This window comes from Mastigoproctus giganteus, chromosome 10 (assembly GCF_048544385.1).
Source record: "Mastigoproctus giganteus isolate SK-2022 chromosome 10, ASM4854438v1, whole genome shotgun sequence".
Lineage (NCBI taxonomy): Eukaryota > Metazoa > Arthropoda > Arachnida > Uropygi > Thelyphonidae > Mastigoproctus > Mastigoproctus giganteus.
The window spans coordinates 189,741,274-189,755,216 of record NC_143584.1 but is presented as its reverse complement, the minus strand read 5'-3'; the positions used below and the strand labels follow the sequence as shown (position 1 = coordinate 189,755,216).

Below are 13,943 nucleotides of genomic sequence, written 5' to 3'. Positions count from 1 at the left end.
ACAGAAATTAAAATCTAATGTCAACAAGTATCTTCTGTCTTCTCAGCATGGTATTAAGCATTACAGGTTCTAATACCTTTTGTGTCTACATTTTGCATTATATATTAAAAAAATGAATAAATAAGACACTATCTTAGAAGTAAAACACAGATTACAGAATCCTACAATATCAAAACAAACTACTAGACAAGGTATTAAAAGATACACTGATTGGCCAATTTATTAGGTACATCCCCATCATCCAAATATTCAACTGCTCTGTCAGAGAAAGTGTCTGTATCAACTCAGATACAGAGTAAATGGGTGTACATGCAGTTCAATGAGAAAATGGGCTAAAAGTGCATCTAAACAAATTTTAGTATGATATGATACAAAATGTCTTTATATGATAGTGCCTTCTGAATGGCCAATTTATTAGATACATTCTCATCATCCAAAGATTCAACTACTCTTGTCAGAGAAAGTGTCTGTACCCTGTCAGATACTGAGTGAACATGAAGTTCAATGAGAGAATGGACTAACAGTGCATCTAAATGGATTTTAGCATAGTATGATATAAAACTGTCTTTATATGATAATATGTGTCTCCCTGTGCCACTGGCACTAAGAATCTTTGAGGTTTCTTTAACGATGGTGGAAAAGGTCAGAAAGTAACACGCCTACTTTCTAACCTTTTCCACTGCTCCCCCCTTACCCAGCATATGCTGGATGGGCACACATGTAAAAGACAGTCCTGGGATATGATAGTCAGCAACAGTCATGTTACTGTATCATGAAAAATGGCTAAGTTATACTGAGAATGGCCAAGAAACAGAAAACATCCAGCTAATAGGAATACTATGGCAGAGGTAGCGGGTTTATGTGAGAAGCTGATGGAGGATGAAAAGAATCATGCAAGTCTAATGATGAGCCATAATGGGTCAAATGACAGCAGAGGACAACAGTGGCATGTAAAGGGATGTATCAGAATGCACAATGTGTCAGATCCTGTTGTTGTTGTTTGGTTTTTAGGAGCATTAGCAACTAAGGCCATATTGCTCTGGGGATATGCGGTGGTCATTTCCTGACCTTTCCGCATCCTCCGTATTTGGTGGTCACGGACTCGAAACCCGGTCTAATCAAAAAGCGTGTGCTACGCACGGCTGCTCCTGCCCACCTGCCTACGGAGGCGCTGTCAGATCCTGTCATGGATAGGATAGATACAGCAAGTCTCACAAAGTTCTCCTGTAAGCTAAAAACAAGCAGTTATGAGTAGTGCCCATGGGAATGCTAACGCTGGACAAAAATGCCATATACCAAACAAAATTTGCATTTAGTTTGGTCTTTTGGCTGGCCAATCCATCCCAGACATCCTGATCCATTCTGGTTGTTATTTCAAATACATGACCTATTTCATAATAGTTAAAACATTCCCAATGCATCACTAGGTCACCACCAACTTGTATGACACGTTGAACAGTATGGATGAAATGCCTCACTACTTCTCTTGTGAACTCAGTGCTTGGCATCATTTGAGTAAAGATAAAATTTGGAATCATCAGACCACATCAGATTCCCAATCAATAGTCAAGTTTTTACGCTTTTTAGTACATATTTGCCAGGCTTTTTTATGAACAGCTGTTAACATTGGTCTTTGTCAGGTAGACCCTACTCCAGACATTCATGTTATGCTATTTTCTTTGTAGAATTCTCTCAGAAATTGGCTTAAGAAATCCTTGGTTAGTTATTTGCAGCAGTTCTTGTCTTGTTTGAAACTGTTTTTCATTTATTAGACAAGATATTCATCTCCAATCACAATCACTTAGCACAGACTTACAACAATTCTACCACTGATTTCTTGGTTGATTTCAATTCATGCCATCGCTTAAAAACTCTTATCACTGAGTTACTTCTTTAACAGGTGTTCTTTAGACCTGCAAATGCTATCACTGCCTTTGGCCACTCACTAACATGTTTTCTGCACCCCATATTTCATGGTGCTTCTTCAGCATAGCTGATTATACCCATAAATAGAGAAAGCAGGTTAATCATATACCTTAATTTCACTGCTATAAGTAAATGTGCATAGAAGTTGCATACGTTCAATATGTTATATGTTATAAATACCATGAGTGACTAATTTTTTTTCCGGTGTCTGCACATCTAGCCTACATTTATGATTAGTCAATTCAAAGATGATGTTACTGACAAAAAAATTATATCAGTCTTTAAGGTTAAAACAGAACTTTGAATAACTTACCCATGGCCAGTTGGACAGATGAAATAAAGGCAGATATGGATTCTAGTATCATGATATGTGGATAATGAACGTTTGATCTTTAGTTCCTCTTGTAGGTATGCTTCAAACTGAGCATCAATATAGTCCACAATTGCTTTGAAGCTAAGGGTAAAAAAATACATATATAAACACACACACAAATTGTGATAATATACTGAGTTCAGGCAACATGCTAAGAGCAGATAACTTTCCTTTAATAACTTCAAACTGAAGATAGCTGTTGTCATTGCTTTTATGCTGCATTAGAATTTCTTAATCCACCTTGTGCCAGTGTATTTATACGTTGCACAGGCTGAAAAACACATCCGAGATCAGCTAACTACAGCCCATTAAGAATTCCTCCAGTCTTCCAACAGGATTCAAATCTATCTCTCTAAATGAGCAACACATGGCAAAGCCACTATACTGTCAGAGAAGAGAAGAGCTGCAAATTTCCCAACTGTGACATAAATTTCTAATTTCTTCCAAATTGCTGCTCTTCCTTTCTGGAAGCTGATTCTTAATTCCTTCCAGAAGTTAATTCTCAATTCCTTCTAAATATTCAGTTTCAAAACTGTAAAAAAAAAAAAAAAAAGACATCAAACATCAGTTATGCTTAAATTAATTACCTTCTCAGTGAGTTAGATCCATTAAGAATACTTGAAATTACACAACACTACATGATATAACTGATAACCAATTTATTTTTTCGAAAAAAAATTATTCTAAACTAATTATGATTTTGGGAGTTTTGCCAAATCAAGATCACAAAATATCACTACCCACTACTAAAACAGCTTCAGTGATTAATTATGATCAGGGGATTGATAATAATCCCATAATAACATAATGCTTTTGTGTAACCTTTTTTTTTAAATAATAAGTTAGTTATCAGTTAAATCATGAAGCAATATGAAATTTCTTAATATCAGTTGTGCAATTTGCACAAAAGTAATTTTAAACTCCCTCCACAATTTTCTTCCTCTATCTTCAGTGGAGAGTTAAAAGTAAAAACACAAAGACTGAACACAGATACACAAAGCTAGCCACCAATATACCTAACCAAAATTGCTAACAGTAAAAATTTTTTCAGTGACAGTATTATTAGAACCTGCATCTTCAACTGTGACAGTAGAAATGTTACTGTTGAATATCGAGAGGGGGGGGGGAGAAAGAAATGTAGGTAATGGCGTGAAACGCTAATATCAATGCAGAAAGTGATGATCACACCACACCCACATAGTAGATGCTGCTACACTGTATTGGTACAAAGACACTGGACGAATTTATACAGATAAGTCACCAGTACACAGAGCTTACGGTGATGCTAGGGAGTCTACCATAGAAATTGTTTGGAACCCAAACATGGGATATAGAAAAGAAAATAACCCAGTAAATTCTGAAGTAATATGACATTAAGCAATATAATCCACCTATCTACTGCTGTACTATGATGCTGAAAAAGAAAGAATAAGTTCTTTGTTAACTGCTTAAAAGTTTGATTAGTGTTAATATTTACCATATATTACCATATTACCCATATTTACCAGCAAAACATTTTTTATAATGTAAAAATAGCATACCTATCTTCTTTGTTTATTTGGTCACCATAACCAACTGTGTCAACTATAGTAAGTTTCAAGCGCACATTACTTTCCTGAAGTTCTGAAATATTAAAATATTTTCAATTAATCAAATTTTAAAAATTATATACACACACATATATGCAATAAAAAAGATACTGTCAATTTAAAAAATTAAGGAAAAAAAAATTACCAACTGGGAAATCAGAGATCATCTGCTTTAATTATTAGCATTAGTATAGGTATCTGATGCAAGAAAGCACTTATACAGCATCAGCTAAAAAAAAACCCTTTCCATTTCACCCATCCATTTGCTCCATAAGTTTGTCCAGTTCTTCCTTAAATTTATTTAAGCTATCAACTTCCACAACAACTGATGGAAGTTTGGTCCAGCAAACAACCACTCACTGGCTAAAGGCAAATTTCTGCTCATCTATTCTACAACTGTCTTTCCTCAATTTGAATTCATGTCCCTTCAGGTGTGTAATCTGGGGCAAGAGGAAGTATCCCATTAGCACTGAGCTTGCACAAACCATTCAAGGCTTTATACACCAATCAGAAGTGTATAAGGCCTTGCATGTGCCTAGTCTCCAGACACTGCAATTTGCAGAACTTAAGCCTTTCTTGGTAAGAGCAACCCTTTGTTTGCCTCACCAATCTTGCTGCCTTTCTCTGTACTCATTCCAGCAGCTCTACACCTTCCAAAAATGAGGCCTCCAGACCTGTATGCAGTACTCAAGGCATGGCCTGACCATTGCCTTATACAAAGGGATAATCACCTCCTTATCTCTGCTAGCAAAATTCCTGTATATCACTGACAAGACTCCATAAGTTGCACTGGCAGCCTTGTCTGCACTGCTCAGAAAATTTCATATCTGACTGCACAATTACACCCAGGTCTTTTTCATTCTCCACTACCCATACTCAGTTTTTTTTCAGTACTGCACAGTTGATACATTACTCTGGGGTTACTGCTACCCATATGAAGTACTTTGCATTTGTCAATTCCATTTATTTGTACACACAATTATTACATAAATATATATACAATACTTACAAAAAGATATATATATACATTAACATTTCGTTACACATATATAAGACATTATATTATATTTGACCTCCTGGTGCACTGCCTACATGTATCCCAGAGTCAAGGGTGGCTCCTAAGCAAAAGCCCATCTCCACCTAGTTCATCTGTTTTGGCGTAGGAACTCAACAAGTCTAGCCTAAAAACATGTGGAAGGTATTTTACCACCGCCAATATAAAACAGCTACTGCCCGGTGCCCTTCTCTAGGCCTGGGTTTACGTTTTGTATTTGTGCCAAATGCACAAGTCCGGCACCCACCGGATGTAGTGCAATACCAGTGGGTGTCGACAAATGAATTACTAGTGGACAACTACCACAAATTATCCTCACTAACACACAGTAATTATTATATTAAACAGATATATACAAAACTTTTTTTTAAATATGTTCAGTCTTGGAATTCCTGAGAACCAAGAAAACAATATATAATATACAATGGACAATTAACAACCCTGTCTACTCTGTCCGCTGGAACTTTCAAACCTGTTGACAAACACAATGAGATAGTTACTAAATGATTCTCATAAACCTTGTGTTTCACAGAAACCAATCTTTACAATAACAATTGACATAAATCTTGTCAATACAATTGGCCAAAATCAATGCAACATTAATTAACATAAATCAACACAATTATAATCCATATAAGTCAACACAATAACAATCCATATAAGTCAACACAATAACAATTAACTTAAATCTTCTGTTTACACATAAACCTTTTGTCTTTTAGTTATTTGTGAAGTCAATTCCCAGAAGAAGCTGAAGTTCTTAGCTGAGTCCTCGATATGAAAACTGATCTTGAGAAGGTTTGCAGAGAAGTAAAGTTATTATGCTTCAACTAAGATATATACACTGTTCTCCAATAAGTTTGGAACCGCAGACATTAAATCTGCTCTAAGTTGAGAGTACAATGGACAGTTCAGAAGTACATAAATCCACATTTCATATTCCCCACATGTGCAGTATGGATCAGGCTCCAGGCCATGCTCAAATAACTTAGCCTGGAGGGACCCATGCCCTGTTAGCAGATAAGAAGTTGTCACAGAAGGTCTAAACCATGAAATAACTCTAGGGGTTGTTGAGAATTCCACTTGCACAATATACTTTCTTGTTACAAGCCCAAATTCGCTCTCATCCCATCTTTTTTGCCAGACAACAGTAAATTCCTTCCAAAGCCTTTTCTTCTCCTTTTTAAAGTTGCTGACTGGGTCAGTCATAATTCCAAGCATTGTTTTAGACTGTCCTTTTTTTAGGTAGTAAATCAAACCCAGAAAAGCAATATATAAATCTACAGGAATCGTACTGCCAAGTATTTGGAGTGCGTTGTTTGAAACAGTCCTTGGAATATTATTGATCGTCAGAAGAACTGATCTTTGTGTGGAAATAAGTTTCTGTTTCACTTTTACCTTTGATACTTTTTGGTACCAAACACTTGCTGTGTATAATATAATAGGCAAAAATATGGTTTTATAATAAAGCTTCAAGGTTTTCTTTGATAATCCCCACTCTTTCCTGGAGACACTGATAACTGAGGCTGTGAAAAAATGGATTTTGTCCCTGAGTTTTGACACATGAGGCAGAAAACTGAGTTTATCATCTAAGGCAGAGGTGGGCAACTTTTTTCGTCAGCGGGCCGAATGAAATTTTCGTATCATGATGCGGGCCGGAATAGATTGAACGATTTAATAAAAAAAATCAGAACCTAAAAAAATGTTATATTACTTGAATTACCAAATTATTAATGTATTTTTAAAAAAAATATCTGAATGTCCAATTATCATTGAAAATGCGGCATTCAGCATCAATTTTTCTTTTTTTTTTAATTGGCTCATTTTATGGGCTATAAATTATATTAAATTAAAAATTGTAATAATTAGAAAAGGCATAAAACATAAAATATCTCGCACCAATATTATTTTTTTCAATAAGAAGTCAAACCCAAAGGAACTTCGTTCGATCGATGCTACAATAATAATTAGGAAATAACTCTTTGACGCTGTGTAGAATCACCTGGTTACTGTTGTACTGGCCGCGATTCCTGACTGAACCGAATTAAGCCGAACGTTTACAGCGAGTGTAGTCAGGTATGGATTTTCTATATTTATGCATTTACCGAGGGGGCCGGATTCAACATCGTCGCGGGCCGGATGTGGCCCGCGGCCCGGCTGTTGCCCACCCCTGATCTAAGGTGATACCCAAATACTTAGTTTGGGATACATAGGGGATTTGGGCATTATTTAGTAAGATTCTGGGTGGTCTATTGTGGCTAAAATGGTTCTTAAAAGTCAAAACTGGTTTTACTGGGGGATATTTTCAGTTTGTTGACTGTAGCCCATGACATCAAGTCATCCAAGATAGGCTGTATTTTCTCTTCAGTTATTCTCCTTGTGCTTCCATCAGCAACGATCATCAAGTCATCCGCATAGGTTATCTTACTGATACCATTGTGTTCCCTCATTAACCATTGATCCAGCACAGTGTTCCAGAGGAGAGGGCCCAACACTGATCCTTGGGGGCATCCTCTTGAAATCTGAGCCCAGTATGTAAGATGTTTTGCCACCACCTTAATATGTCTGTCGCTAAAGTATGATCGCATAACACTGTAGATATACGCATCACACTCTGCTGATCTCAAGCTCCTGAGGGCACTTCATATTCCCATCATAAAGTGTCAAACGTGCCCTGAAAGTCCACAAACACAGCGAGTATGTATTTAGTAGGTGAGTTGGACACAGTTGGTCAGAAGATCTATAGCGTCTTCAGTCGACTGTCCTTTCTTGAAGCCGTATTGTGCTTCTGAACATAACTGATGATCTTCTAGCATTTTTTGGATTCTTGGGGCTAACATTCGCTCAAACAATTTCTCCAGGTTTACTAAATGTGAAATAGGTCTGTAGGCCCGTGGATCTGATATTAATTTCTCAGGCTTGTGCAGTATCTTTAGTAGAGCTATTTTCCATTGACGAGGAAATATTCCTTCTATTAAACACTTATTCATCAAATTTAAAAGAATGTGTGGAAAGAATTCAAAAAATTTAACTATGACTGTATTCTTAATCAGGTCAATACCGGGGGGCATTGAGCTTTGCCACAGCAGAGCCCAAATCCAGGAGTGAAAAGGGTTCAAATGTCTGATGGTCTTTCATATTTTTCATTATCATGACGTATTTGCATTTGTTCAGGTAAATCTAGATCCAATATATCTTTGGGGAATAGGTTGTTAATTATGGAATCCACCACAGACATCCAGTCTCAAGTCTCATGACCATCTACTTTAACTGTGTTATAAACATCTCCACAAGCCATTTTGTTCCTTGATATCCGGTAAACCAAGCCCCATGGTTCTTTATTTTCTATATCTGTTACAAAATTTTTCCAACAACTTTCTTTTGAGTTGGAAATTGCCTTTTGATAGTTTTTCCTCAGAGTACTGTAAATTTCCCTGAAGGTCCAAACATCCTCGGCAGAAAGATGCCTATGTCGCTGGAATTTTTTTCTAGCCTGTTGAACTTGCTTTCACAGGTTACTTAAGTCTGAAGACCACCAAGGAACAGAAGTTCTTCTGGGTTGCTTTCTTTTGACTGAGTACTCCATTGCCAAATACAGATGGGTCCAGATGAAATTTGTAAATTCCATTGCTGTCATAACATTTAAACTATCTACAACATCTGCAGAGAAAACAGTGGGAAGGTAATCCCTGAATTTGTTCCATTTAATGGTATTCATTGAGAAACATCTAAGATCGTGTGGTTGTGAATCATTATATTGCTATCGAGGCTTCAAACCAAATACAATAGTGCGGTGGTCGCTATTCACAAGGCTTGGAATAATATCCCAGTCAGTTAGAATTTCATCTATTTTAACCGTGGTAAGAGTGACATCTATGTTTTATTCGCCATTCACAGTAGAGAATGTGAACACCTTGTCAGGCAAGTTTTGCACACTTAAGTTGTAGGATGAAATTAAATCCTCGAGAGCTAATCCTCTAGGGTTAGTAAAACCGCTGTGCCAGAAGTTGGATTTGGCATTTAGATCTGCTGTTATTATAAGGTTTTTAGAAGCGAAATTAGTACATATATTGTCCAAACGATGGAGAGTCAATTGTATGTCTTCACTTGGTGGACAGTAAACAGATGCACTTAAAAATTTATGAAAGTTGAAGAAATCATTAAACAGGTCACAGTGTCCGTGCACATACCTGTAATGTTGATAACAACCAGATCATTATTTATAACAACTATGGCACTTTTTGGAGGTTTGTCAAGCAAATGAATAATTCTTGCTGAGGTGGGAAAACCCATAACTTTGTGGGCCCCACCACTGGAAAGAATGAAAGGGTTCCTGTATGCAAATAATATCAAAATTGTTTTCAAATACTGTTATTCTAATCTCATCCATTGCCACTCTGCAGCACTGACCATTTATCTGAAGAACTTTTATCCCTTCATATATAATATTACCTAGAATTGGATTCTTATCGGCCAATGCTATTGCTGAATTTGAACCATTATCACTCATGTTTGGTTCTGCTGTCCGTAAGTTGTACTGCTTTTAAGTATTCTGGACACTTGGCATCCCTCACAGAATGATTGTAATCTCTACCATGTCTCCTGCAGTTGATACATTTTGGAGAGTCTTCTTTATGGGGACAATCTTCGTAGACATGACCATCCTCTGCACAGTGTCCACAAGAAACTGCCTTATGCGAACAAAACTGTGCCAAGTGGCCATACCCCAAACAACGGAAACACTTGCTTACAATCGTAAACTTACGGAACCTGTGTGATGTAAATCCTAGATAGATTCTATTGCTATCTAAAATATGCCGCATTATGCGAGGACTAAATTCAACCACCCAATTTAACCACCTTTGCACTCGTTCTAGAACTGAGTCTGAAAGTCACCTCGTCTTTAATTTCATCCTGCGAGAAACCATAGTCTTTTAAGTTTTTAACAAAAAGATCAAGTATTTCCTCCTTAGTATATTCACGAGGGACACCATATATTAACACTGTTGGATCAGATAACCGAGGTTTCTCCATTGTAAGACCTATCTCTTTCAAAGCAGAAGCAGAACAGATCCTATTAGCATCCACCAAATTTGTGGTCTACACAAGGATCCCCCTATTCCCAAGGAGACGAATACCCTTTACTTTCATCTCCTTGTGGTCATGCTTAATGACTTGAGTCACCTTCTGCTTTATATCCTGACTCGAACTCAAGGAAGTCCTCAGTAGGCCTAAAAATAATCAAACACACCTCTAGGAACTGATAAGGATCTATCTCAACTTGCACTGTCAGTCCTGTTTGGATCTTGGTTTATTCTGGATGACAACAGGATCAATCAGCTTGAGATCCTGCCGCACTACCTCTGCATAAGGCTTCTTATGAAGTTCAATCTGGCAATTTAACATTTCTTTTATCTGAGAAGCACTATCCTCCAGATCCCTAGCTTGTACCTTAAGGCGCTCATTGTCCACAACCAAAGCTGTGGTCACCGCCTCCACGTTAGCCCAGAGACCATAAATTCTATTAGACGCTGGTTTTGTTATTTTACTTGAATCTTTACACATTATTTCTCCTAAAGCCCTTCTTAATTTAGCCAATGTCACACACACCTCTGAGGTTCAAACCATCTATAAAAGAAATCTCTTGGTCCTCCCTACTACAAACGTTAACTATTTTATCCCCTGTACCACTTGGGGAATCAAGAACTGCATACCCATCATTGTTCTCGGCTGTGCTAGCTCGAACTTCTTTAACGAAAGACTGGCAGTTCTTATCTTCTTCATCATTCAACGTCATATTTTTATCCAATTTTGTTTTATCAAGTTTAGTTTTGTCTTTTCCCCTTTTGTAACAGTTTTAGGGGTCTTCAATTTCCTTTTACCTTTACGCTTTACTGGTGTCTGAAAAGATTCTTTGTTAGGAGACACCTGTTTTGTTGCAAAATCAACAGAAGAATATGCTTCAAATTCCTGGGACCAAGTAATATCTCGGTCTTCTTCTGACATTATGTTTATTAGACAAATAATTTAGAAGATAACAGGGTGCCTCCATAGCCAGGTGGGCAGGAGCAGCAGTGCATAGCACACGCTTCTTGATTAGATCGGGGTTCGAGCCCGTGCCCGCCAAATACGGAGGATGCAGAAAGGTCAGGGAATGACCACCGCATATCCCTGGAGCAATATGGCCTTAGTTGCTAATGCTCCTAAAAACCAATAACAAAGAAACAAACAGAAGACAACAACCAATTAATTTCAACGGTTTAACAATATATGTCTAATATAGACACTTTACCCCACCCAGGATGAAATCTGCATAAGGGTTGAAGAATTCATCAAGATTGGTTTACGGGTCTCAGCCCCTAACAGACAGGGTGCGCCACAAAATTATTTACAAAATGAGTAATTTCAAATAGATTCTTTTCCTCCAAAGTAAGATGCTCAACTCCAAAATTAAGAGAGTTATAGCCACTAAGTTTCTTTAAAAGTAGCCCAAAACTAGCCCCATGCTAACCTATGGGACTTTTCCGAATCTGATTAATAAAGACTGATATATTCCCAGTATATAGTGACATATAAATATTTAATGGCTTCTCCCTAAAGGGGGGTACCCAAAGCCAGTAAATTTCCAAGGCAATAAGATAACAAGTCTCCATTTTGAATAATGTTATCTCAACGGGACAATGTAAAGTCTATAAAGGGAATTTTCACAAGGGAAAATTCTCTATAGTAAGCCTATGAGGCTATGGTCTATATATGTCGCTATTAGAGTTCGAAAACAATTTCCAAACACCGATATCTTGGGTGTCTTTTCAATACCTGCAATAAATTTTATCCTATGACTCACCAAAGTTATCTATATCCATGTCATATATTTTATAAACCTGAACTACTCTTTAAACCACGCTTATACATAAAAAAAAAAAAAAAAAAACGGACCACAATTCCATAAGCATTTTTGCATTTGTCAATGTGAAACTTCAGTTGCCACCACTCAGCCCATTTGTCCAACTTTTCTAGATCCTGTTGCAGTAGCATACTGTCATTAACAACCCAGCCAATCTTTGTATCAACTGCAAACTTGGACATTAATATCATTGATATATTTATCAATGATATTAATATTAATTTCATTGATTAATGATATTAATCAATGAAATATACAAAACAACAATGGGCCCAACACCGAACCCTGAGGGATTCCACTAATGACATTAGTCCACAAGGAGCAGTGTCCACTGATTACCACTGTCTTCTCCCACTCAACCATTCCTTTATCCACAGTAGCAACTTCTGTTAATGTCATACTTCTTCAATTTGTACAGCAGTCTTCCATGTGCAACAGTATCAAAAACTTTCCTGAAATCCAATTATATGTGATATCAGAATTATTTTTTGCATCCAGTTCTTTTTCATTGCATCAAAATATCTAATCAAATTGGTCAGACAAGACTTCCCCTCAACAAACCCATGTGTATCTGAACTATAACTGCACTCTTGTCTAATCACTAAGTAATTTGTAATGTTAGAAATACCTTTTGGACAATGTTTCTATCTACCACATATTTATTTTTCATTGTTTCATACTCAGCTTTTTTCACTCATAATAAATATAAAAAAAAAATCAGGAAAAATATTGAAAGTCAGTGCCTATATATGGGGCTGCCTTCCCTGTAACATATACTAACATGATGAATGATTTCCTGTAGTGCAAATTAACATTATTATCAGGTTTTCTGTACTGTCATAGAAAAGTATATGTTAAAGGAGAGTGATCTTACATTAGGTATTAAGATGCTAAGAGAAAGGTGGTCAGAAAATATTCTGTCCAGGTGGTATTGGAGTCTAGTGGAAGGTGACATGCTAGCTGCAGGTTCAATTTTTTTCATCCTATTAACAAAGTTATTCCATAAATTTTGTGAGGAAGGTAGAGCAAAATTAAAATGGCCTGCAATGAGTTTTGGGGCAGTAATGGTACTTCCTGCAGTGAATCAACTGACACAGTTTTCTTGAGTTTTAACTGAAAATATGAATATGAAGTACACCTGCACGAAAGATTACTGTGGCATTGACTATTACAGCTTCGTTGATAGTCAAAGAAGGCACATGTGATGGCCTTTATGATTTTAAACTTGGAATGAAAAAAAAAAACAAGGAAACAAATCCATCACAATTTTGTCACACATAACAGTGATCAAGTAAAACTGAAGGCAGAGTTGCCCAAGTCTTCCAGGTCACTAAGTTTCTATCAGTAAAATGAAGTTGCTGGATTCAGATGAAAGTCAGAAGTGGTTCAAGTTTGTTTCTGATGCTGATTACATTTTGGAAGTATAATTTGAACTCACAGATTGAGCTCTGTCAGATTAAGTTTAGACATGATGGGTCCCTAGAAAAGAACAAGTACTGGGGCCATGTATACACCTCCCCCAGAGGTAATCACTGTTGAAAATATGACAATGACAGAAGTGGTATGGGAAATTCTGCAGACTTGTCAAGCAGTTTTGGCAGATTACCAGGAAAAAACTGAGAGAAATGATTACAGTAAATGAGGTTTAGGATTTTTACTTTTTGAAATACATATTTTTTTTTTTCCAAAAAAGGTTGTTTTCACAAATGAGATAAACTTTTTACAAACATAAATGAGATAAAAACTTCTTTAAAAAGATAACTCACCTCTTAATTTAGCTTATTTAAATTCCACATGGAAAGCTGAAACTAAGAAAAGAAAAACTGGGAGGTGGGAAAGCATGAAAAAGTATTGTTGTGCACAACCTAGGAGAGTGTAACTGTCATTATTAAAAAGGGGGAGAAGGAAAGAGGAAACTTAAAAATGGCAAGAAATGGACAGGTCTTTTTGAGATCATTGTCAATTACCTTATAAGGATCCTGGAGCAGTGATGTGAGCCAGAGAACCTGCAATGGGTTGGTCACTGACAAACTGAATTTTGTTTAAGTGATGGATTGCAGAAAATTCAATGAAGGGTCTGGCATTCAAAGCATGTGG

General features: G+C 36.8%; 1 protein-coding gene across 1 annotated transcript in view; it reads right to left on the bottom strand.

The window, feature by feature from the left end:
* Septin2 (septin 2) overlaps positions 1–13,943 on the bottom strand; it is a 112,332-nt gene that overhangs the window by 56,932 nt on the left and 41,457 nt on the right. The window contains exons 4-5 of the mRNA XM_090383823.1: positions 3,841–3,922; positions 2,240–2,380 (exon numbers count right to left, since the gene is read on the bottom strand). Coding sequence (XP_090239949.1) covers positions 2,240–2,380; positions 3,841–3,922 — 223 coding nt within the window. The remainder of the gene's footprint in view (positions 1–2,239; positions 2,381–3,840; positions 3,923–13,943) is intronic.